General features: G+C 37.8%; 1 protein-coding gene across 4 annotated transcripts in view; it reads left to right on the forward strand.

Moving 5' to 3' along the window:
- The window catches only part of RAD50 (RAD50 double strand break repair protein), an 89,318-nt gene that overhangs the window by 12,182 nt on the left and 50,996 nt on the right, over nt 1-26,140 (forward strand). For all 4 annotated transcript variants that reach the window (XM_030317828.2, XM_030317834.2, XM_030317852.2 and 1 more), the window contains exons 3-9: nt 381-532; nt 3,482-3,667; nt 4,021-4,225; nt 20,997-21,125; nt 21,580-21,745; nt 23,880-24,073; nt 25,579-25,785. In XM_030317828.2, the coding sequence (XP_030173688.1) occupies nt 381-532; nt 3,482-3,667; nt 4,021-4,225; nt 20,997-21,125; nt 21,580-21,745; nt 23,880-24,073; nt 25,579-25,785 (1,239 nt within the window). The remainder of the gene's footprint in view (nt 1-380; nt 533-3,481; nt 3,668-4,020; nt 4,226-20,996; nt 21,126-21,579; nt 21,746-23,879; nt 24,074-25,578; nt 25,786-26,140) is intronic.

Below are 26,140 nucleotides of genomic sequence, written 5' to 3' on the forward strand. Positions count from 1 at the left end.
TGGTTGAGCGTCCAACTCTTGATTTCAGCTCAGGTCATGATCTACTGGTCATGGGATCAAGCCCTGCATCAGCTCTCTACTGGGCATGGAGCCTACTTGGGATTCTCTCTGTCTCTGTCTCTCTCTCTCTGTCTCTCTCTGTCTCTCTCTCTTGCCCCTCCCCTGCTTACACACATACACTCGAACTGCCCCCCCTCAAAAAATTTTTTTAAAAAAAAGTATTTTTTTTCTCTTGTATATTTGAATAGCATGTAAAAATGACACTCATTTTGATGTTTAAGTTTTTGTCATTTTTGATAAGATTGCTCATGTCTTTTCTTTTGGAACTAACATTCTGATGCTTATTAAGGTGCATAATCTTTCCCTGTGTACCTTTAAAGGTTGCTCAAGAAACAGATGTTAGAGCCCAGATTCGTCTGCAGTTTCGTGATGTCAATGGAGAACTTATAGCTGTGCAGAGATCTATGGTGTGTACTCAGAAAAGCAAAAAGACAGAATTTAAAACCCTGGAAGGAGTCATTACTAGAACAAAGTAGGTGTTTACCTTATATTTGAATATCTATTAATTTTCTGTTGTTTAGGTTTATAAGACTGTGGGTTTTTTTCCCATTACTTTATTTTAGAGCAGCATAATAATTTTTTTAAAGACTTTATTTTTTTGGAGCAGTTTCAGGTTCTCCGCAAAACTAAGCAGAAAATAGAGTTCCTGTAATACTCCCTGACCCTATGCATGCATAGCTTCATCCACTATGAACAGTTACTGTTGGATCTTTTATCAGTTAAACAGAATGATCCCATCAAAGATTTTGTGATAATGCTGCATTCCTTTGAGTAATTTATGAACACTTGTTCAACTGAAGGTACACAATCACTCAAATATAGATTGAATGAATGGAAAATGCTAGTATTGTGTGTAGGAATGTGTGAAATGAGAAGCATACAAAGTGTAACCCTTTGAACTGTCACCTTTATTAGAGTCACATTATCACCTTTAATGGGTTTGGATTTTGGAATTAGCCTGCCCTGGATTCAAGGCTTTATCCCTGTTGTACAAATTACTTAACTATCACCTTACGCCTTTCACTTGTTTATTTGTCAACTAATTAAATAATTCTCTTAATTAATAACATTTGTCACCTATTATGTGCTAGAGGCAGTATATTAGCTATTGGCTTCTCAAGCAGGTTGGTTTCCTTGGCATTTAAATACACTCAGGTGGATTTCATTCCACACCAGTTACTGTTTGTCTCTATTTTCCCCTTCACAGTCAGGCTTCTCATAAGAGTTGTTGATAATCACTGTCTCTATTTCTGTTTTTCCTCCATCCTCCTTTAGCCCCATTCCTTTACTGAAACAGCTCCAACTGAGGTCAGAAATACCCTCTGTGTTAATTAGGATAATGCTATTGGTTTACTAAATAGATCTCTTTGCAATCCTGTGGTTTTTTTTTTTCATTTGTAAAATAGGGATTCATTTTTATTATATATATCTTAGAAAGAAGGATTGAGCTAATGCATGTAAAATGAGAGCTCATGTATTAGTTTTCTTTGCATAACCACAAACTCAGTGGTTTAAAACAACAGACATTTATTATCTTATAGTTCTGTAATTTAGGAATCCAAATTGGGTCTCACTGGCTTAAAATCAAGGTGGTGGCCGGGCTATAATCCTTTCTGGAGGCTCTAGGGAAAATCTGTTTCTACATCCTTTTTGGGTCTTTTGCAATCCACCCACAAAACTTGGCTCATGGCCCTCCATCTTTAAAGTCAGCAATAGTGGGCTGAGTTCTCATAGTACATCACTCTGACATCCTCTTCTGGCTCCCTCTCCCACTTAAAGACACTTGTGATTGCGTCGGCCCCACCCAGACAATCCAGGGTAATTCTTTTACTTAGGGTCCAGATGATAAAGCAACCTTAACTTCATCTGTAATCTTCATTCCCTTTTGCCATGTAACCTGATGCATTCACAGGGATTAGAATATAAATATCTTTGAAGGGCCATTGTTCTGTATACTGTAACTCAGTAAATGGTAGCTATCAATAACTTCTTGAAGATCTTTTTCTGGACTTGCATGACATGACACTGTTCTGTCTCTCCCTCACAGCTACATCCAGCCAGCTAATAAAGGTAGCTGGTTCCACGGGCTCAGCCCTAAATCCTCTCCTATTTTTGCTCTGTATTCTCTTCCTAGATAATCTCATTCATACCCATTACTCAAATTACTCTCTATTCATAGATGACTGACAGATTTAGGTCTCCAGACCTCTGTTTTCAGACCCATATACCCACCTGTCTCTCTCATTTTCTACCAGCCCTTTCAAAGACACCTCGGATTCAACATGTCCAAAACCAAGCTCATGAGTCCCCTTGACGCCTCTTAAAAAATCTCCCACAATGTGATCCTCTTGCAGTGCTCCTCATTGTAGCAAATGGGGTAGGTACCCCATCCATCCAGTGACACAAACGAATACACTCTCTATATCTTGACACCTCCTTGCTCTCTATATGTAGTTCATTACCAGGTCCTCTGGCTTTAACCTAGGATTTAAATGTCTGTTGAGTCCATTTCTTTTCCTTCTGTACGGTGACCTTTCTAGTTCAGGCTACCATAATTTTTCTCCGGTCTAATGTGATCACCTCCTGGTCTATCTGTGTCCATTCTCTCCCCCTACAAAACATTCTCGGTGTATTCAGTGTACTGTTTTCAAAATATGTATTGGAATATATAAATGACAGTAAAGACAGATACTTTACTAATCTAGCTATTAACAGATAGTGCACAGAAAATATAAAGAAAATGTTGAATTTGTCCTCCTGATGAAAGATACTGAGAGATCTCTTGAAATACAAGGGCAGAGATGCTCCTGGCCCTACGTATAATGATGTAGGGGACTCTTTAAAAGACCCTAAGATACTTCTCTGTAGTGGATTGCTTTGTCAGTGTGACCTTAGAAGTTGAGGTCTACTGATTGGAATTTGCTTAAATGGGTATCACTAAAGTTTGCCTTTATTATCCTTTTACATTGTGTTGCTGAACAATCCGTATCTAAACACTATAGTCTTTAGATGTTTTTGTTTAAGGCACAATTTCCTGTCTTCTGTGAATCACCATGTTTTATTTTACTTTTGTTAAAGTCTGTTTTCTTATTTTTAAGTCCTGGGATTGGAAGATAGTTTATTTTTCTCTACTTATTGTCTGTAAATATTTTATATTACTATATTTAAAAATCCAAACGTAAAAAAAAATTAGTTCTGGCATCTTTTCCTGTCCCTCCCTGTTTTACATACTTTTTCATCATTGAACTCCTGAATCTTTAAGAGTTAAACTTTTTACCATAAGAAAGCTATTGTAACTGGGGATGCATGAGGGAACTTTTTTTTTTTTTTAACAAGTACAGCATAAAGGATTGATTAAGCAATTAGAATAGGTACAACAGGAGGTTTTTTTACATAAATTCTTGATTTTATTTTTCTGTAGGCATGGTGAGAAGGTCAGTCTCAGCTCTAAGTGTGCAGAAATTGACCGAGAGATGATAAGTTCTCTTGGGGTTTCCAAGTCTGTGCTAAATAATGTCATTTTTTGTCACCAAGAAGACTCTAATTGGCCTTTAAGTGAAGGAAAGGCTCTGAAGCAAAAATTTGATGAGATTTTTTCAGCAACAAGGTTTGTAGCCTTTAATGAGACTTTATAACCTGTCAAGTTATTGAGCCATGGTTGCAATTTGGATATTTCTTTTTTAGAAGAGAAAAAGTCTTAAAAGTAAAGTCATCAGTTATTACCTTTCATCCAGTGGCAACCAGTGGGCATATTTTCTTTCTGTTTTCTTTCTGTGCATTTTTATTTACCTGCTTGACAGTTTATATGTAATGTTTTCATTTGCTATTATATCATAAGCATTTTCTAAGGTATTAAAAGCTCTTTGTAAATGCAATCTTAGCAACTATATAATATTCCATTGTTGGAACCTATGTAATTTACTTGGAAAGAAGTTTGATTTTTATTTAATATCTTCAAAGGTACATTAAAGCCTTGGAAACGCTGCGGCAGGTACGTCAGACACAAGGTCAGAAAGTAAAAGAATGTCAAACAGAACTAAAATATTTGAAGCAAAACAAGGAAAAAGCTTGTGAGATACGTGACCAGATTACTAGTAAGGAAGCTCAGTTAATATCATCAAAGGAAATTGTCAAATCCTATGAGAACGAACTTGATCCATTGAAGGTAATTTGATTTCTTGAATAAGAAGACTCACTTTTTATGATGGTAGCATTCACTCATAAAACACTTTATTTTTATATAAATTTCAATGGTGTGTATATTTCTTGAAAAAATTATCAAACATTATGTAATGTCATGGTTTATATTTTAGGTCTTTATTAGATGGTTTATCTTTTTTTACTATTTTTTTAAAATTTTTTTTAATGTTTTTTTTTTAATTTATTTTTGAGACAGAGGGACACAGAGCATGAGCAGGGGAGGGGCAGAGAGAGAGGGAGACACAGAATCTGAAGCAGGCCCCAGGCTCTGAGCTGTCAGCACAGAGCCCGATGCCGGGCTCGAACTCACGGACTGTGAGATCATGACCTAAGCTGAAGTCGAATGCTTAACTGACTGAGCCACCCAGGCACCCCTAAAGGATGGTTAATCTTAAAGTTGCCCAAAGAACTTGGATTTGAGAGTAAACAAATTTGTACCATCTTAGTAAGCTACTCGTATAGATCTTAAATATCACTGTAATGACCCAACCTTACATTTCTGTATTCTTAAGATTTTTTTTTAATTGACATATCTTTCCAGGAAACTTTTATAACTTGCAAGATGTTACTTGGCTTTGTACAAAATTTGGAATTGATACGTATATTTGCAAATAAGTACAGCTTTCTAAACTCCTGTGGTCTGTAAGAAAGAAATTTCATTCATTTATTTCCTAAACATTTATTGAGTGTTTCCTATGTGTGAGGGCATACAGTGTATACTGTGCTTAGGACTGCAGGTAGTAGGAGAACTACAATGGTGTCCTTGCCCTTAAAGTGTTTCTATTCTAAGTAAGAGCATTCTTGAAAGTGGCTATTTTCTAGATTTCACATAGGAGAAGAATTCTTTTTACCCATTTAAAAGTTACTGATTTAGGGGCGCCTCGGTGGCGCAGTCGGTTAAGCGTCCGACTTCAGCCAGGTCACGATCTCGCGGTCCGTGAGTTCGAGCCCCGCGTCGGGCTCTGGGCTGATGGCTCAGAGCCTGGAGCCTGTTTCTGATGCTGTGTCTCCCTCTCTCTCTGCCCCTCCCCCGTTCATGCTCTGTCTCTCTCTGTCCCAAAAATAAATAAACGTTGAAAAAAAAAATTTAAAAGTTACTGATTTGGACTTTTAAATTCATCTATAAATACTGGTATAGTTTACTTATTTAAATTTTTAAAATTTTTCCTCTGGTGCTCATCATGACAGGTATACTCCTTCCTCCCCATCATGTCTTTCACCCATCCTCCAACCCACCTCCCCTCCGGTACCTATCAGTTTGTTCTCTATAGTTAAAAGTCTGTTTGTCTCTGTTTTTCCCTTTACTTGTTTGTTTTGTTTCTTAAATTTCACTGTAAGTGAATTCATATGGGATTTGTCTTTCTCTGACTTATTCCACTTAGCATTATACTTTCTAGCTCCATCCATGTCGTTGCAAGTGGCAAGGTTTCATTATTTTTTATGGCTGAATAATATTCCACTTTGTATATATACTACATATTTATCCATTCATCAGTTGATGGTCACTTGGGATGCTTCCGTATCTTGGGGATTATAAATAATGCTGCTATAAACATAGGGGTACATGTGTTCCCCTCGAATTAGTGTTCTTGAATTCTTTGGGTAAATGCCCAGTAGTGCAATTGCTGGATCATAAAATAGTTCTATTTTTAACTTTTTTTTAAAATTTTTTTATTATTATTTTTTTTATTTTTAACTTTTTGAGGAACCTCCATACTGTTTCCCACAGTGGCTGCACTAGTTTGTATTCCCACCAGCAATACACAGGGGTTCCTTTTACTACACATCCTCACCAGCACCTTGTGATTTTAGCCATTCTGACAGGTAAGAGGTGATATCTCATTGTAGTTTTGATTTGCATTTCCCTGATGATAAGTGATGGTGAGCATCTTTTCATGGGTCTGTTAGCCATCTGGATGTCTGCCTTGGACCAGATCGGGCGCGTTCAGGGTGGTATGGCCGTAGACAATGTCTGCCTTGGAAAAAGATACTTGGATATTTGTTTTTTGGGTATGAGTTGTATTAGTTCTTTATATGTTTTGGATATTAAACCTTTATCGGGTATGTCATTTGCAGATAATTTCTCCCATTCCATAGATTGCCTTTTAGTTTTGATTGCTTGAAGCTTTTTATTTTGATGTAATCCCCATAGTTTATTTTTGCTTTTGTTTCCCTTGCCTCAGAGGACCTATCTGGAGAAAAGTTGCTATGGTTGATGTCTGAGTAATTACTGTCTGTGTTTCTCTTCTAGGATTTTTATGGTTTCAGGTCTCACATTTAGATCTTCAACCCATTTTGAGTTTATTTTTGTGTATGGTGTAAGAAAGTGGTCCCGTTTCATTCTTTTGCATGTTGCTGACCAGTTTTCCCAGTACCCATTTGTTGAAGAGATGGTCTTTTTCCCACTGGATATTCTTTCCTGCTTTGTCAAAGATTAATTGACCATATAGTGGTGGGTTTATCTCTGGATTTTCTATTCTGTTTTATCGATCTATATGTCTACTTTTGTGCCAGTACTGTACTGTTTTGATCATTGTAGCTTTGTAATATAACTTGAGATCTGAAACTGTGATGCCTCCAGCTTTGCTTTTCTTTTTCAAGATTGCTGTGGCTGTTTGGAATTTTTTGTGGTTCCATATATATTTTAGGATTGTTTATTCTGGTTTTATGAAAAATGCTATTGGTATTTTGATAGGGATTGCATTAAATCTGTAGATTGCTTTGGGTAGTATGGACATTTCAACAATATTTGCTCTTCCAGTCCATGAGCATGGAATTCTTTCCACTTTGTGTCATCTTCAGTGTCTTTCATCAGTGCTTTGCAGTTTTCAGAATATAGGTCTTTGGTTAGGTTTATTCCTAGGTGTCTTATTATTTTTGGTGCAGTTGTAAATGGGACTGTGTTCTTATTTTCTCTTTCTGCTGCTACATTATTGATGTATAGAAATACAATTGATTTTGGGGCACATGGGTGGCTCAGTTGGCCAAGCATCCGACTGTTGATTTCAGCTCAGTTCATGATCTCATGGTTCATGGGTTTGAGCCCCACGTCGGACTCTGTGTTGACAGCATGAAGCCTGTTTGGGATCCTGTCTCCCTCTCTCTCAATCCTTCCCCCTGCTTGCTCTCTAACTCTCTCTCTCAAAAAAAAAAAAAAAAAAAAACAATCGATTTTGTATCCTTCAACTTTACTGAATTTGTTTATCAGGTCTAGGAGCTTTTAGGTGGTCTTTTGGGTTTTCTCTGTATGTATAGTATCATGTCATCTGCAAATAGTGAAAGTTTTACTTCTTCCTTACTGATTTGGATGCTTCCTGTTTCTTTTTGTTGTCTGATTGCTGTGGCTAGGATTTCAGTACTATGTTGAATAAAAACAGTGAGAGTGGACATCCTTGCATTGTTCCTGACTTTGGAGAAAGGCTCTCACTTTTTCCCCATTGAAGGTAATGTTAGCTGTGTGTTGAAAATCTGTGGCCTTTATTATGTTGAGGTTTGTTGGCTCTAAACCTACTTTGTTGAGGGGTTTTATCATGAATGGATGCTGTACTTTGTCAAATGCTTTTTCTCATCTGTTGAAATGCTCCTATGGTTCTTATCCTTCTCTTATTGATGTGATATGTCATGTTGATTGATAGGCCGATATTGAACCACTTTCTTGCAATTTAGGAATAAATCTCATTTGATTGTGGTGAATGATTTTTTAATGTTTGTTGAAATCAGTATTTTGTAGAGGATTTTTGCATTTGTGTTGCTTAGAGAAAATAGCCTGTAAATCTCTTTTTTTATGGTGTCTTTATCTGGTTTTGGTATTGGTAATGCTGGCCTCATAGAATGAATTTGGAAATTTTCCTTCCTTTTCTATTTTTGGGGATACTTTGAGAAGAATAGGTACTAACTTGTCTTTAAATGTTTTGTAAAATTCACCTGTGAAGCCATTGGTTCTGGACTTCTGTTTGTTGGGAGGGTTTTTTGTTTTTTTGGGGTTTTTTTGTCTGTTTTTTATTTTTAGAGAGAGTATGAGTGGGGAAGGGGGTAGAGGGGGAGGGAGAATGTTAAGCAGCTTCACACTCAGTACAGAGCCCAACTCAGGACTTAATCTCATGACCTTGGGATTGTGACCTGAGCCAAGATAAAGAGTTAGACATTCAGCCAAATTGAGCCACCCAGGCACCCCTGTTGGTTGGGAGTTTTTTGATGACTGATTTATCTGCTGGTAATTGATCTGTTAAAATTTTCTGTTTCTTTCTGTTTCCGCTTTAGTAGGTTATATGTTTCTAGTAGTTGATCCATTTCTTGTAGGTTTTCCACTTTGTTGGCAAATAAATTTTCATAATACTCTCTTACAATTGTTTGTATTGCTGTGGTGTTGGTTGTTATGTTTCCTCCTTTACTAATGATTTTGTTTATTTCAGTCCTCTCTCTCTCTCTCTCTCTTCTTTTTTTTTTTTGATGAGGCTGGCCTAGGGCCTTACCAATTTTGCTGAAATTTTCAAAGAACCAGCTCCTGGTTTTATTGATATGTTCTATTTTTTTTTTTTTTTTTTTTTTTTTTTTTTTTTTTTTTTTTTTAGTTTCTATGTCATTTATTTCTGCTCTAATCTTTATTATTTCCTTCCTTCTGCGGGTTTTGGGATTTATTTGCTCTTCCTTTTCTAGTTCCTTTAGGTGTAAAGTAAGGTTGTCTATTTGAGATTTTTCTTACTTCTTGAGGTAGGCCTGTATTGCTGTAAACTTCCCTCTTAGAATCGCTTTTGCTGCATCCCAAAGGTTTTGAACTTTAGTGTTTTCATTTTCATTTGTTTCCATGTACTTTTTTTTTTTAAGTTTTGCAATAATCTCTACACCCAACGTGGGATTTGTACTCACAACCCTGAGATCAAGAGTGCATGCGCCTTCAGCTGAGCCATCCGGTGCCCTTCCATGTACTTTTTATTTCTTCTTTTATTTCCTGATTGACCTATTTATTGTTTAGTGGCGTATTATTTAACCTCCATGTATTTGTCCTCTTTCCAGATTTTTTATTGTGGTTGATGTTTAGTTCTATAGCATTGTGGTCAGAAAAGATGCATGGTATGACTTTGATCTTTTTGAATTTGTTGAGACTTGTTTTGTGGCCTAATACATGATCTGTTCTGGAGAATGTTCCATGTGCACTTGAAAAGAATGTGTATTCTGGTGTTTTAGAATGAAATGTTCTGAACAGAGTAAAATCTTGGATTGCCAGTAACTTGTTCTGCAAGTGTTCCACAAGACAAGCAAACATTTCTAATAAATTTTATCTTGCTAAACAAGTGATGTCTTGCAATATGAGTAGTACGTGACACCAAATGTCACATGATCACAACTGAGCCAATGGTTCTTCTGTCTTTCTCTCTCTCCCTTGCTGTGAGATTATGGGTGATTGTCTCCCATGTTCGGATGCTCAGTCTCAGGCTGTGATGTTTGGCAGAAATCAGTGATTTTTCAGCATGTTGGAAGGTTCCCACAACTGGCACTAGTGTAGTTTTTGTCACTTCAAAACACCTATGGACAGTCCTTTGCTTTTCCATAAAAGAGTAAGCTTAGGAATGCTTTGCTTCATTCTAGGTCAGGCTACCTGCAGATATAGACCCTTTCCTCTGCTGCCTTATCACCAGTTACATGAAATACAGTATAAGAAAGAGTTTATTAATACTGTAGTCAACATCTGACAGTGAAAGTCGTCCTACACAACCCTCCTCTCTCTTGTCTTCCTCACACCAGCCACGAAAGTTTTGAAAGGTTAAGCGCAGGTTAATTTATTTATTTTTATTTGTATTTTGTATTTTCTTTATTATTTTATTACAATATTACAATATTACAGTATTGTAATCACTTTTATATAAATGTTTTTGGGTTGTGGAATGAATCCTGAGTTTCCATTATTTCTTATGGGGAAATCCGCTTTGATATACAAGTGCTTTGGATTACAAGTATGTTTCCAGAATGAATTATGCTCACAGTCTAAGGTTTTACTGTGTATCTGTTAAATCTACCTCTTTCAGTGTGTCATTTAAGGCCATTGTTTCCTTGTTGTTTTTCTGTTTAGATCTATTCATTGATGTAAGTGGGGCGTTAAAGTCCCCCACTATTATTGTATTATTATTAGTTCCTTTATGTAATTAACTAGTTTATGTATTTAAGTGCTTTCATGTTGGGCACATAAATTTTTACAATTTTTATATCTCCTTGTTGCATTATACCCTTGATTACTGGGTAGCCTCTTGGTCTCTTGTTACAGTCTTTGATTTAAAGTCTATTTTGTCCAGTATAACTATTGCTACTGTGGCTTTCTTTTGCCATTCATTTGCATGATAAATGTTTCTGCAAACCCTTACTTCCTTTTTTTTTTTTTTTTTAATGTTTGTTTATTTTTGAGAGAGACAAATTGTGAGCTGGGGAGGGGCAGAGACAGAGGGAGACACAGAATCTGAAGCAGGCTCCAGGCTCTGAGCTCTCAGCACAGATCCTGACGCGAGGCTTGAACTCCTGAACTGCAAGATCATGACCTGAGCTGAAGTTGGACACTTAACCAACTGAGCCACCCAGGCACCCCTCCATACCCTCACTTTCAATCTGCAGGTGTCCTTAGGTCTAAAATGAGTCTCTGGTAGGCAGTAAACAGATGGGTCTTGTTTGTTCGTTTTTTTGTTTTTTGTTTTTTTAATGTTTATTTTTGAGAGAGAGAGACTTGTGAGCAGGGGAGGGGCAGAGAGAGAGAGAGAGAGACACAGAATCTGAAGTAGGCTCCAGGCTCCAAGCTGACAGCACAGAGCTCAGTGTGGAGCTCAAACTCATGAACTGTGAGAGCATGACCCAAGCCGAAGTCTGACACTTAACCGACTAAGCCACTCAGGCGCCCTTGTTTTTTTTTTTTTTTTTAATTCCTTCTACAACCCTGCATCTTTTGATTAGGTCATTTAGTCCATTTTCATCTAGGGTAATTATTGATAGATATGTATTTATTGCCATTTTATTACTTGTTTTGTGGTTATTTCTGAAGATTTTCTCTGATCCTTTCTTACCTTTCTCTTTTTCATGGTTTACTGGGTTTCTTTAGTGATATATTTGGATTTCTTTTATCCTTTGCATATTGATTAGTGGTTTTGATTTGTGGTAACCATTAGGTTTGTATATAATCTCTTTTGCATATAGCAGTCTATATTAAGTTGGTAGTGGTTTAAATTTGAACCTATTCTTTACTCTTCCCCTCCCTACTTTTTGTTTTATTTTATTTTTAAAAAAATTTTTTTAATGTTTTTTTTTTTTAATTATTTTTTGAGACACAGAGACAGAGCATGAGCAGAGGAGGGGCAGAGAGAGAGGGAGACACAGAATCTAAAGCAGGCTCCAGGCTCTGAGCTGTCAGCACAGAGCCCTATGCGGGGCTCAAACTCACAGACTGTGAGATCATGACCTAAGCGAAAGTCGGATGCTTAACCAACCGAGCCACCCAGGTGCCCCTATTTTTTTAATTTTTTTATGTTTATTTATTTTTAAGAGAGACAGAGACAGAGTGTGAGTGGGGGAGGGGCAGAGAGAGAGAGGGAGACACAGAATCTGAAGCAGGCTCCAGTCTCCAAGCTTGTCAGCACAGAGCCTGACACGGGGATTGAACTCACAAACTGTGAGATCATGACCTGAGCCGAAGTCGGACACTTAACTGACTGAACCACCTAGGCACCCCTCCCCTCCCTACTTTTTTGATATATGTTGTCATAATATTATACATTCTTTTATTTTGTGAATTTCTTGACTGATTTTTTTTTTTAGGAATGTTTATTTTTACTGCTTTTGTGTTTCCTACTTTCATACTATCCTTTTTGGTCTTTCCACTCAGAGAGTCCCCTTTAATATTTCTTACAAGGATGAGTTAGTGGTCATGAACTTTAGTTTTTGCTTGTCTGGGAAGCTGTTTATCTCGCCTTCTATTCTGAATGACAGCCTTGGTGGATATAGTATTCTTGTCTGCAGATTTTTCCCATTCAGCACTTTGAATATATCATGCTACCCTTCTGGTTTGGAATGTTTCTGCTCAAAAATCAGGTGGTATCCTTATGAAGTTTCCTTTGTATGTAAGTGTCGTCTTTTGTCTTGCTCCTTTTTTTTTTTTTTTAAGTTTATTTATTTTGAGAGAGAGCATGAGCAGGGAAGGGGCAGAGAGAGAGGGAGAGAAAGAATTGCAAGCAAGCTCCGTGCCATCAGCACAGAGCCCAAAGCAGAGCTCAAACCCTAGAGTTCATGACCTGAGCTGAAAGCAAGAGTTGGATGCTTAACCGACTGAGCCATGCAGTCGCCCCTCATCTTGCTGCTTTTTTTTTTTTTTAAGTGTGTTTACTTTTGAGAGAAAGAGAGAGAGAGACAGAGGCGTGAGTGTGGGAGGGACCGAGAGAGGTAGACACAGAATCTGAAGTAGGTTCCAGGCTCTGAGCTGTCAGCACAGAGTCTGACACAGGGCTCGAACCCATAGACTGTAAGATCATGTCCTGAGCTGAGGTCGGACACTTAACCGACTGAGCCACCCAGGCATCTCTCATCTTGCTGCTTTTAATATTTTTTTTATTTATCAGTATATTTTGCCTTTTTACTTACTTTTTAAGAATTTTTTTGCCTTTTTAGTTATAATGTATCATGGTATGAATCTGCTATTTTTGATTTTGTTGGGGGTTCTCAGCACCTCCTGGATCTTGATATCTGTTTCCTTTTCCAGATTCGGGAAGTTTCGAGCTGTTATTTTTTCAAATAAATTCTCTGCCCCGTTTTCTCTCTTTTCTCCTTCTAGGACTCCTATAATACGAATGTTAGTATGTTTGATGGAGTCATTGAGTTCCCTAAGTCTTCCCATTTTGCATAATTCTTTTTTCACTGTTTTGTTCAGCTTGGTAACTTTCCATTAATCTGTCTTCTAGGTCACTATGTCTTTGCTTCTTCCAGCCTGCTGTTCATTACATCAGATGTTCCTCATTTTGTTTGTTGAGCCCTTTCTCTCTCTTATTTTTACTCATTATCTCTGTGTTAATGGTCTCACTGATGTCCTCCACTTGTTTCTCACGTCCAGTGAATGTCCTTATGATCATTGCTTTAAATTCTCCAAGAGGCACGTTACTTATATCTGTTTCACTTAGATCTCTAGTCATGGCCTTGTTCTTTTCTTACATTTGGGACAAATTCATCTGTCTTCTCATTTTGTGTAAGTCTCTGTGCCTGTTTCTGTGTGTTAGGAAAGTCACCTATATTTTTTGTTATTGAGGGTAATGGCTCTATGAAGAAGAGGTCCTTTAGTGCCCTGCAGTTTAGTGTCATCTGTTCCCCAGGGCCTGGTGCTTCTAGGAGTGTCTCTAGTGTGCACTTCATGTGCTTTGCTGTTGTGTCCTGGCTGCTTTATCCTTTGGGCCAGTCTCTTTGCCTGTATGTGGGCAGCGTTCGGTCCCTGGCCTGAATGTGATGTGTTTTAATTAGGTGTACTCTGTTCTCCTTGTGAAATGAGACCTGTTCCCACCACTGTTGGGACTGAGGCTCTGAAAAACTTCCAGGTCAGGAGATCTGCTATTAGCGGGGTTTGGGCCGGTCTTCTTGGGGAGGGGGCCCATTGCACTAGGACTGAGGCCAGCGTGACTGGGAGCGGCAGTTTCACTGGGGTGTGGAGGGGTGGGGCTTGGTGTAAGCAAGTTAGGTAGCAGTGTCACGGCTGGGCTGGTTCCCGGAGGGGTCTCTGTATGAACACTGCCTCTCTAAGACATGCTCCAAGATGAGCAACTAACCCCGCTCTTTGCCCCAGGTGCTCCTCGGATCGCTGTTTCCATACTGTATTTCAGCGGGCTGTTTGCCCTGCATTTTCTCCCAAGCAGCCCCAGTACCCTCTGAGCTCTATCGGAGCCAAACACTCTGACTTTTAAAACTCCAGGCTTTATCAACAAGAGCCAAAGTATGGAAAGAGCCCAAATGTCCATCAGCAGATGAATGGATAAAGAAGATGTGTGTGTGTGTGTGTGTGTGTGTGTGTGTGTGTGTGTGTATACACATACAATGGAGCATTACTCAGCAATCAAAAAGAATGAAATCTTGTCATTTGCAACTACATGGATGGAACCAGAGGGTATTACGCTAAGCGAAACTAGTCAGTCAGAAAAAGACAAATATCATTTGACTTCACTCATATGAGGACCTTAAGAAAGAAAATAGATGAACATAAGGGAAGGCAAAAATAATAAAAAACAGGGAGGGGGACAAAAACATAAGAGACTTTTAAATATGGAGAATAAACAGAAGGTTACTGGAGGGGTATGGAAGGGGATGGGCTAAAGAGTAAGGGGCATTAAGGAATCTACTCCTGAAACATTTTTGTACTATATGCTAACTAACTTGGATGTAATTTAAAAAAATAAATAAAAATTAAAAAAACAAACAAACAAACAAAAAACTCCAGGCTTTAAGCCCTGCTGGTTGTAAGAACTCAGGAAATTCAAGCCTTCTAGCTTTTCAAGCCTATTGCTATGGGGATTTATTTTCTGCTTGTGCTTACCTGTGTGTTAGTCTGTCTATCCCCCTTCTCTGCAGTTGCAGCTCCCTCCCCACCCTGGGGGTCACAGTCTGTCACTCTCCCAAACTGTGTCTCTGTACTTTGTACTCCATCACCATCTTCCAAACTCCTGGTATAGATATTTGAATTATAAATTAGAAAAACTTTGGTTTTGTTCTGTCCTGGTGCCCACTAACATTAATGCATTATTTAGTGAATATTGTTTTGTGTGTAGCACTGTGCCAGGTATTTTGGGGGATAATGAAGCCAAAAACTTGGACTTTGCTTTTAAAGGACTTAAAATCTACTTAGAAAAACAAGGAAACTATTTTAGAAGATAGGTAGGATCACAAATGAGTAATTTGAAGAGTTATGTAAATGGTACATTTGAAAACATAGGTTCTTTAGGAGCTAAAAGGTGGTGGCTATAGCACAGTGAGGAAAGAAAAAATAGATAAATTGGACTTCCTTGGGGTGCCTGGGTGGCGCAGTTAGTTAAGCATCCAACTCTTGATCTTGGCTCAGGTCATAATCTTACAGTATGTGAGTTTGAGCCTCGCCATTGGGCTCTATACTGATGGCGCAAAGCCTGCTTAGGACTCTGTCTCTCCTTCTCTCTGCCCCCCCCCACCTTGTGCTCTTTTTCTTTCTCACAAAATAAACTTAAAAAAAATTTTTTTTAACTTAAAAGAGAAATTGGACTTCCTCAAAATAAGATACTTGTTTTTCAAACTACATCATCAAGAAAGCAAAAGGAGCCCACACAATGGGAGAAAATATTTGCCAGTCATATATCTGAAAAGGGACTTTTTTTTCTGGAACATATAATGAACTGTTATAACTCAGTAACAAAAAAAAAAAAAAAAACCCACAATTAGAAAATGTGCCAAGGATCTAAATAGATATTTCTCTAAAGAAGATATATATGTGTCCAAAAACATGAAAAGATGTTTAACATCATTACTGATTAGGAAAGTACAAATCAAAATCACAGTGAGACCACTTCACATCCCCCTAGAATGGCTATAAATTAAAAAGACATATAATAGTATTGATGAGGATATGGAGAAATTGGAACCCTCATATATGCTGGTGGGAGTGTAAAATGGTGCAGCCACATTGGAAAACAGTTCAGCAATTCCTTGATATGTTAAACATAGAGTTAACATATGATCCAGCAGTTTTACTCCTAAGTGTCTTACACCCAAGAGATTTTAAAACATACATCTACACAAAAGCTTGCATAGGGATGTTCATAACAGCATTATTTATAATAGCCTAAAGATGGAAACAACTTCGTTGTCCGTTAACTGCTCAATAAAATGTGGCATATCCTTATGTTGGAATATTATCCATCTGTAGAAAGAAATGAAGTTCTGATACATGCTACAACAGGTAAGAATGTCGCAAACACACTAAGTGAAAGCCAATTACAAAAGACCTCATATTGTATGCTTCTATTTATTTGAAATGTCCAAAATAGGCAAATCTATAGAGACAGAAAGATTAATGATTGCCAGGTTAGGCAGTCGAGAGGAATGAACGGTGACTGCAAATTGGTACAAAGTTTTTTTTTTTTGGAAGTTGAAATATCCTAAGATCAGTTTACAGTAATGGTTGCACAACTGTATGAATATACTAAAAAAATGTTGAATTGTATGGCGAATACAGGTGAATCGTATGGCATGTGAATTTATCTCAATAAAGCTGTTTTAAAAACGGGATGGTCTTGGGGCGCCTGGGTGGCGCAGTCAGTTAAGCGTCCGACTTCAGCCAGGTCACGATCTCGCGGTCCGTGAGTTCAAGCCCCATGTCGGGCTCTGGGCTGATGGCTCAGAGCCTGGAGCCTGTTTCCGATTCTGTGTCTCCCTCTCTCTCTGCCCCTCCCCCGTTCATGCTCTGTCTCTCTCTGTCCCAAAAATAAATAAACGTTGAAAAAAAAAATTTTTTTTTAAATAAATAAAAACGGGATGGTCTTGAATAGAAATGTCTTAAAAAGCCTTCAAGGGAAGAGGTATGGCTGAACTGGATCTTAAAGAATGGGGAAAAATCAGATTGACCGAGTAGAAGCCATTTTATGTATGTTTGTAATTTTATTTTTTCTTCTTAAAGTAATTAATGTGCTCATGATAAAAAACTTACAGAAAAATATGAGTTGATAAGTAAGAGGTAGTCTTCCCACTCATTCCTGACCTTCTAGTTAAAGCCTATGATCAGCTTTTTTTTTTTTGCATGTATACAATATAAATGTATTTACATTCACATTGTTATATGTCTATATTTACACCTACAACTTAACAAAACAGAATCATTGTAAGGGAGAGCCTGGGTTAAGTAAACCAGGGTAAAATGAATGAGAAAATTACAGATTATGAAGAATGAATGGGTTTAGAATTTAGTTTAATAGAAAAAATGATAAAGTAGGATATGTTTTAAGAGTTAGGATTATTGTGTATAGGTACTGTGTGGTAATTCGCAAGATACTGGAACACATTTTGTCTTCCTCAGGAGCAGCCTAGTTAGAAAGGTGACAAGCACACATAAGGCAGAAAAAGACAAGAACTGTAAGAGCTCTGAGGAATGAGAAAGAGAATTTCTGTCTGAGGTGGCCAGAGAGGATTATGTAGGACTGAATTGGGAGTTTAATTTATTGACTATAAATGATTCAGTAATTAGAGGTGTAGGGACAGTAAAACGCAAGGTGTTTTTGAACACTATCAGGAAATCCATATGGTTGAAATGGAGCATTCGTATAGGAAAGAATGGCAAGGTGGCAAAGAAGCAATACCGGGTGTTTATTGAGTGGTGCAGGATTGTGACTAAGGCTGTAGCAAATTGTGAGGTGTTTGTTTTTGAGAGAGAGACAGAGCATGAGTGGGTGGGGGGCAGAGAGGGAGACACAGAATCTGAAGCAGGCTCCAGGCTCTGAGCCATCAGCCCAGAGCCTGACGCGGGGCTCGAACTCACGGACCGCGAGATCGTGACCTGGCTGAAGTCGGACGCTCAACCGACTGCGCCACCCAGGCGCCCCTCCATGGGTTTAATTTTATTTTCTGTATCCTCATAGCCTAGTCCAGTGCCTGGCACATAGTAGGTGATTTAGTAAATAATTATTTAAGTGGTTGATTTCCATAGTTGGGGCTGTTTTGTTGTTGTGTGTGTTTTGTGTTTTGTTTTTTGTTTTTTGTTTTTGTTCTGACATCCAGGGTTTCTTCCCTTCATGGAATTAAATATAAATTTTGGGTCAGATCACCTTCCTAGGAGCCATCCAGAAGACAGCTTCATTTCAGTCCTGCATTCATGCTTTTTCATTTTTATAGGTATCCTCTGACTTTAGGAATTCTCTTATGAACTATTGTATTCTCATCCCACCACATTTTATCCTGACCTTGGCCCACTTAGGCCTACTTTCCTTTCTTGCCTTTTGTGGAAATTGCTAGACAAATTTGTTTTCAAGTTCAAAAACACCTTCTGGCCTGCTTGTTTATTCTGCCTAGAAGTTCATGGTTCTAGTATACCTGATGACCCAACTGCCTTGTTCTTTTGTCTCATTTCACACTAACACCTAAACTTTAAATACTCTGCTATATTTTTTGTCTTTATCTTTGTCTTAGCTTCTTTTACTAGGTGGTATGCTCTGGGGATAGAGCGGGGATTTTGCACCCTAAGGACTGAACAAAAGCACAGATGTCACAACACTGTAAACTACCCTGGAATTAAAATTTAAAAACACAGATTTCTTGGGGCACCTGGGTGGCTCAGTCAGTTAAGCATCCAACTTCAGCTCAGGTCATGATCTCGCGGTTCTGTGCTGACAGCTCAGAGCCTGGAGCCTCCTTCAGATTCTGTGTCTCCCTCTCTCTCTGTTCTTCCCCTGTTCACATTAAAAAATAATAAAAATAAAAGAACTACAGATTTCAAAGAAGGGATATCCAGGATCTGGTGGACTGGCTGGATTTAAGGAATGAAGCTTCGTAGAGTTGTCACAATAGATCCAAACCCAGATAATGCCACCAAGAGGCCGTAATAGAAGCCGGGAAGTTTCTGAGTGGAGTACCATAGCTGAGATGTTAATATCCAATGCTTTTAAGAATCAATCCTGTTCTTTTTGTTGCTGCTCAAAAGATATTTTCTGAACACAAAATTTTTTTCATAAGTGATAAGGAATGGTCCATTCATTGAAGGTATATTATATGCCAGTCACTGAACAGGGTGTTTTAAAATGCATTATGTGAACTCCATAGTAATCCTGTGAGGTTTTATAGGCAAGAAAACTGTGGCACAGGTGTTCACACTGCAACCATGGTGTGGAACCAGAGTTAGAGTCCAAACCTCTCTGAATCCTAAGCCCATACTTTTTGTTTTAAGTTGGGTTTATTGAAGTGTAATTTAGATAGGTCAGTCTTTTTTATTTTAGCCTTTATAGTAGATGAATGCTAGTATCTTGAGTGTTTTTTTTTTCATTATGGTTTTATTTTGCATTTTTCTAATGTTTATGGATGTTAAGTGTCCTTTTAAATGTTTATTTGCCATCTGAGCATCTTTGGACAAGTGTCTATTCAGATATTTTGCCTATTTTGAATGGGATTTTTGTCTTACTTGGCTGTGAGAGTTCTTTTTATTCTGGATGCAAGCCCTTATCATACATGTGTTTTGCAAATATTTTATTAACTGCTTTTCCAAGGACAGCAGTTTTTGATTTTGATGAAGTTCAGTTTATCAAATTTTTTCTTACAGTTTTTTTTTGTTTCCTGTTTAGGAAATCTTTGACCCCAAATTGCACAGATTTTCTACAGTGTTTTCTTCTTGAAGTTTTGTAGTTTGAGTTCTTACATTTATGTTCCATTTCAGGTTAATTTTTGAATGTAGTACAAGGTAAGGTTGAGTTTTTCCTTCTTCCAGCACCCAGAGCCTACAGTGTTAACTATTATCCCACCCTGCCTCCAGTCTTAACCTCCCATCATTAAGTATGTGCCTTCATGCACATGGAGTCCTCCAAGTCTCCTACTTAGCAAGTACTCTCACAAGAGTTAGAGTGAATGGATAGCAGCATCTTGTACAATGTCTTCAATATAGTAGTCATTCATTCAGTGATAACTATGAATTATTGGTAAAATTACTCATTCTTCCATTTAGCTAACATAGAGAACATCAATTTTGTGTGGGATACATTAGTGAACAAAATTCCTGTTTTTATGGTGGTTACATGCTACTCATTAATCTACAAATCACAAGATAAGATACTACTGTAATTTTATTAAATGACTAATATTAAAGTTGAGGGTGCGTTTAGGTGCAACAGTGAAAGCTTCAAGTTGATATCTCAGCACTCTAATGTTACATTAGTTTAATAAATTAGGTTCTCAGAATATCTTAGAAGAGGAATAGGTCATCCTTGGATTTGTAGAGACAAACATTAGAAGAATATCCCCAGCAGAGCCTGGTTTCACCTATTCCTAGGTGATTAGGCAACCAGCTGTCCTTGGAAGCAGGCCAAGGAGATCATTTATCACACTTAACTTGTTCACAGTTTTCTGTGCTTGAACAGACTTTGAATCAAAGCATAGTTTTCCATGTAAGTTTGGCCTTCAGATTCAGAATGCACTGGTAACTCACTGTGAGTTTCTAGTCCACTCACTAATTCTGTTTATTTTTTAAATAAATTAGGGCGCCTGGGTGGCTCAGTCGGTTAAGCGGCCGACTTCGGCTCAGGTCATGATCTCGCGGTCCGTGAGTTCGAGCCCCGCGTCGGGCTCTGTGCTGACAGCTCAGAGCCTGGAGCCTGTTTCAGATTCTGTGTCTCCCTCTCTCTGACCCTCCCCCGTTCATGCTCTGTCTCTCTCTGTCTCAAAAATAAATAAACGTTAAATAAATAAATAAATAAATTCATTAGCCTGTTAAAGATTAAGTTTTTATAATGTACTTTACATAATGTGACTCTACCCAGTGACTTCTCTGGGACATGTTGAGGGCAAGGCAGTTTATTAGTTTTGTTTTGTTTTTTACTAGCTGTGAGGAGTTGGACAAGTTACTTAATGTCTCTGCTTCTCAGTTTCTCTGTGCCTCCTATAATTTATAGCCTTGCTAGCATTAAATGAGATAGATCACTTTTACTAAGTATCTGCCCCAGGACATCTTAACTTCTTTTCATTCATTTGCATTATAAACTAGTGAAATTTATGTATTTATTTATTTTCAGAATCGTCTAAAAGAAATTGAACAAAATCTTTCTAAAATAATGAGACTTGACAATGAAATCAAAGCCTTGGATAGCCGAAAGAAGCAGATGGAAAAAGATAATAGTGAACTGGAACAGAAGATGGAAAAGGTTTGTGGTGGTAGAATTTTGTTCTCCAAAATTTTGAGATTATTTAATGAACCTCATTTGAATCCATTGTTTCAGTCATATCTCGGAAAAAACACAAATCTTGTTGTTTGTGTTATTTCCATGTATATGTTAAAAAGAAGGACATTGAGCAGGTGCCTGGGTGGCTCAGTCTGTTAAGCATCCAACTTTGGCTCAGGTCATAATCTTGCGGTTCATGAGTTCGAGCCCCACATCGGGCGCTGTGCTGACACCTCAGAGCCTGGAGCTTGCTTCTGTTTCTGTGTCTCTCTCTCTCTCTCTGCTGCTCCCCGGCTTGTGCGTACTCTCTCCCCTCCCCCAAAATTAAAAGAAATTTTTTTAAAGGATATTGAAGAAGTTTAGTTCATATTTTGTACCTCAGAATGATAACTTCATATATTTACTCATTAAATCTCTTTATTTTGATTCTATACAGGTTTTTCAAGGGACTGATGAGCAACTAAATGATTTATATCACAATCACCAGAGAACAGTGAGGGAGAAAGAAAGGAGACTGATAGACTGTCAGCGTGAACTGGAAAAGTTAAATAAAGAATCAAGACTTCTCAATCAGGAAAAATCAGAACTGCTTGTTGAACAGGGTAGGACAAAATGTTAACTTGGTCTCTTTTCCTGTTATAATATTAAACATTTTCTGCATGAATAATGAATCTCCAGGAAATTATGCTAAGTGAAAAAAGCCAATCTCAAAAGATTATATACAGTATGTTACTATATAACATTTATATAACATTTTTGAAATGTCAAATTTTTATTTTTTATTTTTATTATTTTTTTAATTTTTTAATTTATTTTGAGAGACAGAGCAAGTAGGGGAGGGGCAGAGAGAGGGAGAAGGGAGAATCTCAAGCAGGCTCCACACTGTCAGCACAGAGCCCAACGTGGAGCTTGATCCCACGAACCATGAGATCATGACCTGAGCTGAGATCAAGAGCTTGACACTTAACCGGCTGAGCCACCTAAGCACCCCTATTATTATTTTTTTAAGTTTATTTATTTTGAGAGAGAGAGAGAGAGAGAGAGAACGTGTGAGCAGGGTAGGGGCAGAGAGAGAGAGGGAGAGAGAATCCCAAACAGGCTGTACCCTCAGTGTGGAGCCCAGTGCAGGACTTGATCCCATGACTGGGAGATCATGACCTGAGCTGAAATCAGGAGTCAGTCATGTAACCTACTGAGCCACCCAGGTGCCCCAAAATGTCAAAATTTTACAAGCAGAGGACAGATTAGTGGTTGCCAGGGTTACTGAGTAGGAGAAGGGACAGGAGGAAGGTTAGTATGGTTATGGTTATAAAAGCACAAGAGGTACTATCATGGTATTGGAGCTGTTCATTATGTTTGCTGTCTTGGTGGATATATGAACTTATGCAGTTAATTATATAGAACTTAATACACACAAATAGACAAAAGTAACACTGGGGAAATCTGAATAAATCTGATGGATTGTATCAGTGTCATTATCCTGACTGTGAAATTGTACTGTAGTATTGCAAAATATTACTAAAGAAAACATTGTTTTTCTCCTCACAACAGTTCTGACACCAGTTGTATGGGTTTTTCCACATCAAGCAATTCTCCCACTTCTCAGTGGATAAGATTACATTCTCACACTAATTAGAGTTAGGGCATTCCCCAAGAAGTCCCAAAAGACTGCCTCCCTAACTCAGATTCCAGTTGCAAGTCTCAAGTTGCCTGTCACATATAATTCTGATCAGTTGACTATAAATTAGGGGTCCCCACAACCCCTTTCTGAGGTCTAATAATTTGCTACAATGATTCATAGAACTTACGGAAACAGTATTACCAGTTCATTCTAAAGGATACCACTCAGGAACAATCAAATGGAAGAGATGCATAGGGCAGGGTCTGGGGAAGGGGCCTTCAGCTTACATGCCCTCTCTGTGTGCAGCACTCACACATGAACAGGCACCTTGATGTGTTCGCCAACCTGAAAGCTCTCTGAATGCTGTCGTTTAGGGTTTTTATGGAAATTCCATTACGTAGACATGGTTGAATAAATCATTTTAGTCATTGGTGATTCAACTCCATCTTAAGCTGCTCTCCAGAGTTGGGGATGAGGGTACTGAAAGTTCCTACTCTCTAATTACATAGTAGGTTCCTTTGACAACGAACTCCTCTAAAAGTCACCTCATTAGGATAAACTGAGATACAGCTGAATAGGATTTGAAATGAATAACAAAAGATGCTTCTTTCACCTGTATCACTCAGAAATTCTAAAAATTTTACGTGCTTTGTGCCAGGAACCAGGGACAAAGACCAAATATGTATTTCTTTATATATATATATATATATATATATATATATATATAAATTTTTAAAAATGTTTATTTACTTTTGAGAGAGAGAGAGCACAAGCAGGGAAAGTACAGAGGGAAAGAGAGGGAAACACACAATCTGAAGCAGGCTCCAGGCTCTGAGCTGTCAGCATAGTGCCCAGTATAAGGCTTGAACCCACAAACCGTGAGATCATGACTTGAGCCGAAATCAGAGACTTAACCAACTGAACCTCCCAGGTGTCCCTAAATATGTGTTTCTTTTATTATGTCACATTACCATGGTTACCAATGGAGGGAACTGAGCAAAGGATATAAGACATTCTGCTGTTTTTTTTTTTATAACTGCAATATGAATATACACTTATTTTAATTTTTTAAAAATCAGTTGATGAAAGAATTATTATGGTTGTGTTTTTTAAAGGTCGTCTACAGCTACAAGCAGATCGCCATCAAGAACATATCCGAGCTAGAGATTCATTAATTCAGTCTTTAGCAACACAGCTAGAATTGGATGGCTTTGAGCGTGGACCATTCAGTGAAAGACATATTAAAAATTTTCACAAACTTGTGAGAGAGAGACAAGAGAAGGAAACAGAAATTGCCAACCAAATGATGGTAAATATTGTTATATTCTTTTGTTTGTATGAGATTCTCTAATTAAAATGTTTTAGGGGCACCTAAGTAGCTCACTCCATTGAGTGTCTGACCTTTGGTTTCGGCTCAGTTCATAATCTCACAATTTGTGTGATTGAGCCCCATTTCTGTCCTGCTCCATGCTGTCACCAGAGACTGCTTGGGATTCTCCTCTTTCTGCCCCTACCTTGCCTGTGTACTTTCTCTCTCTCAAAATAAATAAATAAACTTAAAAGAAAAGAAAGAAATAGCTTTTAAAAATTGTGTTAATTTTTGGATGGACCTCATTTTGTCTTTTTTTTTTTTTTTAATGTTTATTTTTGAGAGAGAGAGAGAGTGTGTGAGCAGGGGAGGGGCAGAGAGGAAAGGAGACACAGACTCAGAAGCTGGCTCCCGGCTTCCAGCTGTCAGTACAGAGCCTGATGTGGAGCTCAAACTCATGAACCGCGAGATCGTGACCTGAGCCAAAGTTGGACACTTAACCGACTGAGCCACCCAAGTGCCCCTGTTTTGTCGTATATTTTAATTAGTGTTAGAATAAAATCTGTAGGAGATAGAAAACACCTTTATGGAAGCAACTTTTCTGAAGTTCATAAGGATAAAAATATGAAGAAGATACAGACTTATATTTTAAGTTTTATTTATTTTTTAAAGTTTCTTTTGTGAGTGACTATGAGCAGGGGAGGGGCAGAGAGAGAGGAAGACAGAATCTTAAGCAGACCCTATGCCAGCACAGAGCCCAGTGTGGGGTTTGAGCTCAGGAACCATGAGATTATGACCTGCACCGAAGTTAGATGCTTAACCAACTGAGCCACCCAGATGCCCCTGTTTTGATTTTAAGTAATTTTTTTTCTTTTTTCCCCTCATTATTTTGAGAAATAATGAACATATATCATTGTATAAGTTTAAGGCATATGGCCTGATTTACATATATTGTGAAATGATTACCACAGTAGGCTCAGCTAATAACCATTTTATTATATAGGTAAAAGAAAAGAAAGGGAAAAAAATTTTTCTTTGTGATGAGAACTGCTAGGATCTCTTCCCTTAACAACTTTCCTTTATACCATATGGCAGTGTTAGCTGTGGTCATCATGGTGTACCTTACGTCCCTAGTATTTACGTATAACTGGAAATCTGTACCTTTTGACCACCTTGCTCTAATTCTCCCTCTTCCCACCGTCTACCTCTGGTGGCCCCAAATCTGATCTCTTTTTCTGAGTTTGGTTTTTGTTTCTTGAGTTTGTTTTTAGACAAAAACATAAGTGAGGTCATACAGTATTTATCTTCCAAAAGTTCTTTTTAAAGGTAATCATAAAAAAAGTTTGCTCATAACTAATAATGATTATCTCAAGATGATGGTTATTACATTTTTTTGTACTTTTTAAATTTTCTTTAGCGTGCATCTATTAATTTTGCGTTCAAGAAACTTATTAATAAGTTCAGTGAAAAAATTATTAATGCTCGTTTTCCTCATGTGTATTTAGAATGACTTTGCAGAAAAAGAGACTATGAAACAAAAACAGATTGATGAGATAAGGGATAAGAAAACTGGACTGGGAAGAATAATTGAGCTAAAATCAGAAATCCTAAGTAAGAAGCAGAATGAGCTGAGAAATGTGAAGTATGAATTACAGCAGTTGGAAGGATCTTCGGACAGGATTCTTGAACTGGACCAGGAGCTCTCAAAAGCTGTAAGACATTATTTGAGTAATCCAATAATTTTAAGGTGTAGGTAGGATATTTAGAATCTTGCATTCTGAAGTATTTTATCTACTGCTAATCCTAAGATACTGGCATTTCAATAAAAATGTCCACCTTGTTGAGGAATCTCATATAAAATTTAAAAATATGAGTATTATAATTACACCAACTCTTTGATTCTGGCACTGGGTGGATTGAAAATTAGAATCACCTAGGAATCTTTTTAAAAACACTTATGCTTAGACCATTCCTAATCAAAATCTCTAGGGTGGAGAATGGAAGGTCCACTCAAAGCCAGGTGATTCTTACGAGTACTTTGGTTAAGAACCACTTACCTAAGTTAAA

This window comes from Lynx canadensis, chromosome A1 (assembly GCF_007474595.2).
Source record: "Lynx canadensis isolate LIC74 chromosome A1, mLynCan4.pri.v2, whole genome shotgun sequence".
In the NCBI taxonomy this organism is placed as follows: Eukaryota; Metazoa; Chordata; class Mammalia; order Carnivora; family Felidae; genus Lynx; species Lynx canadensis.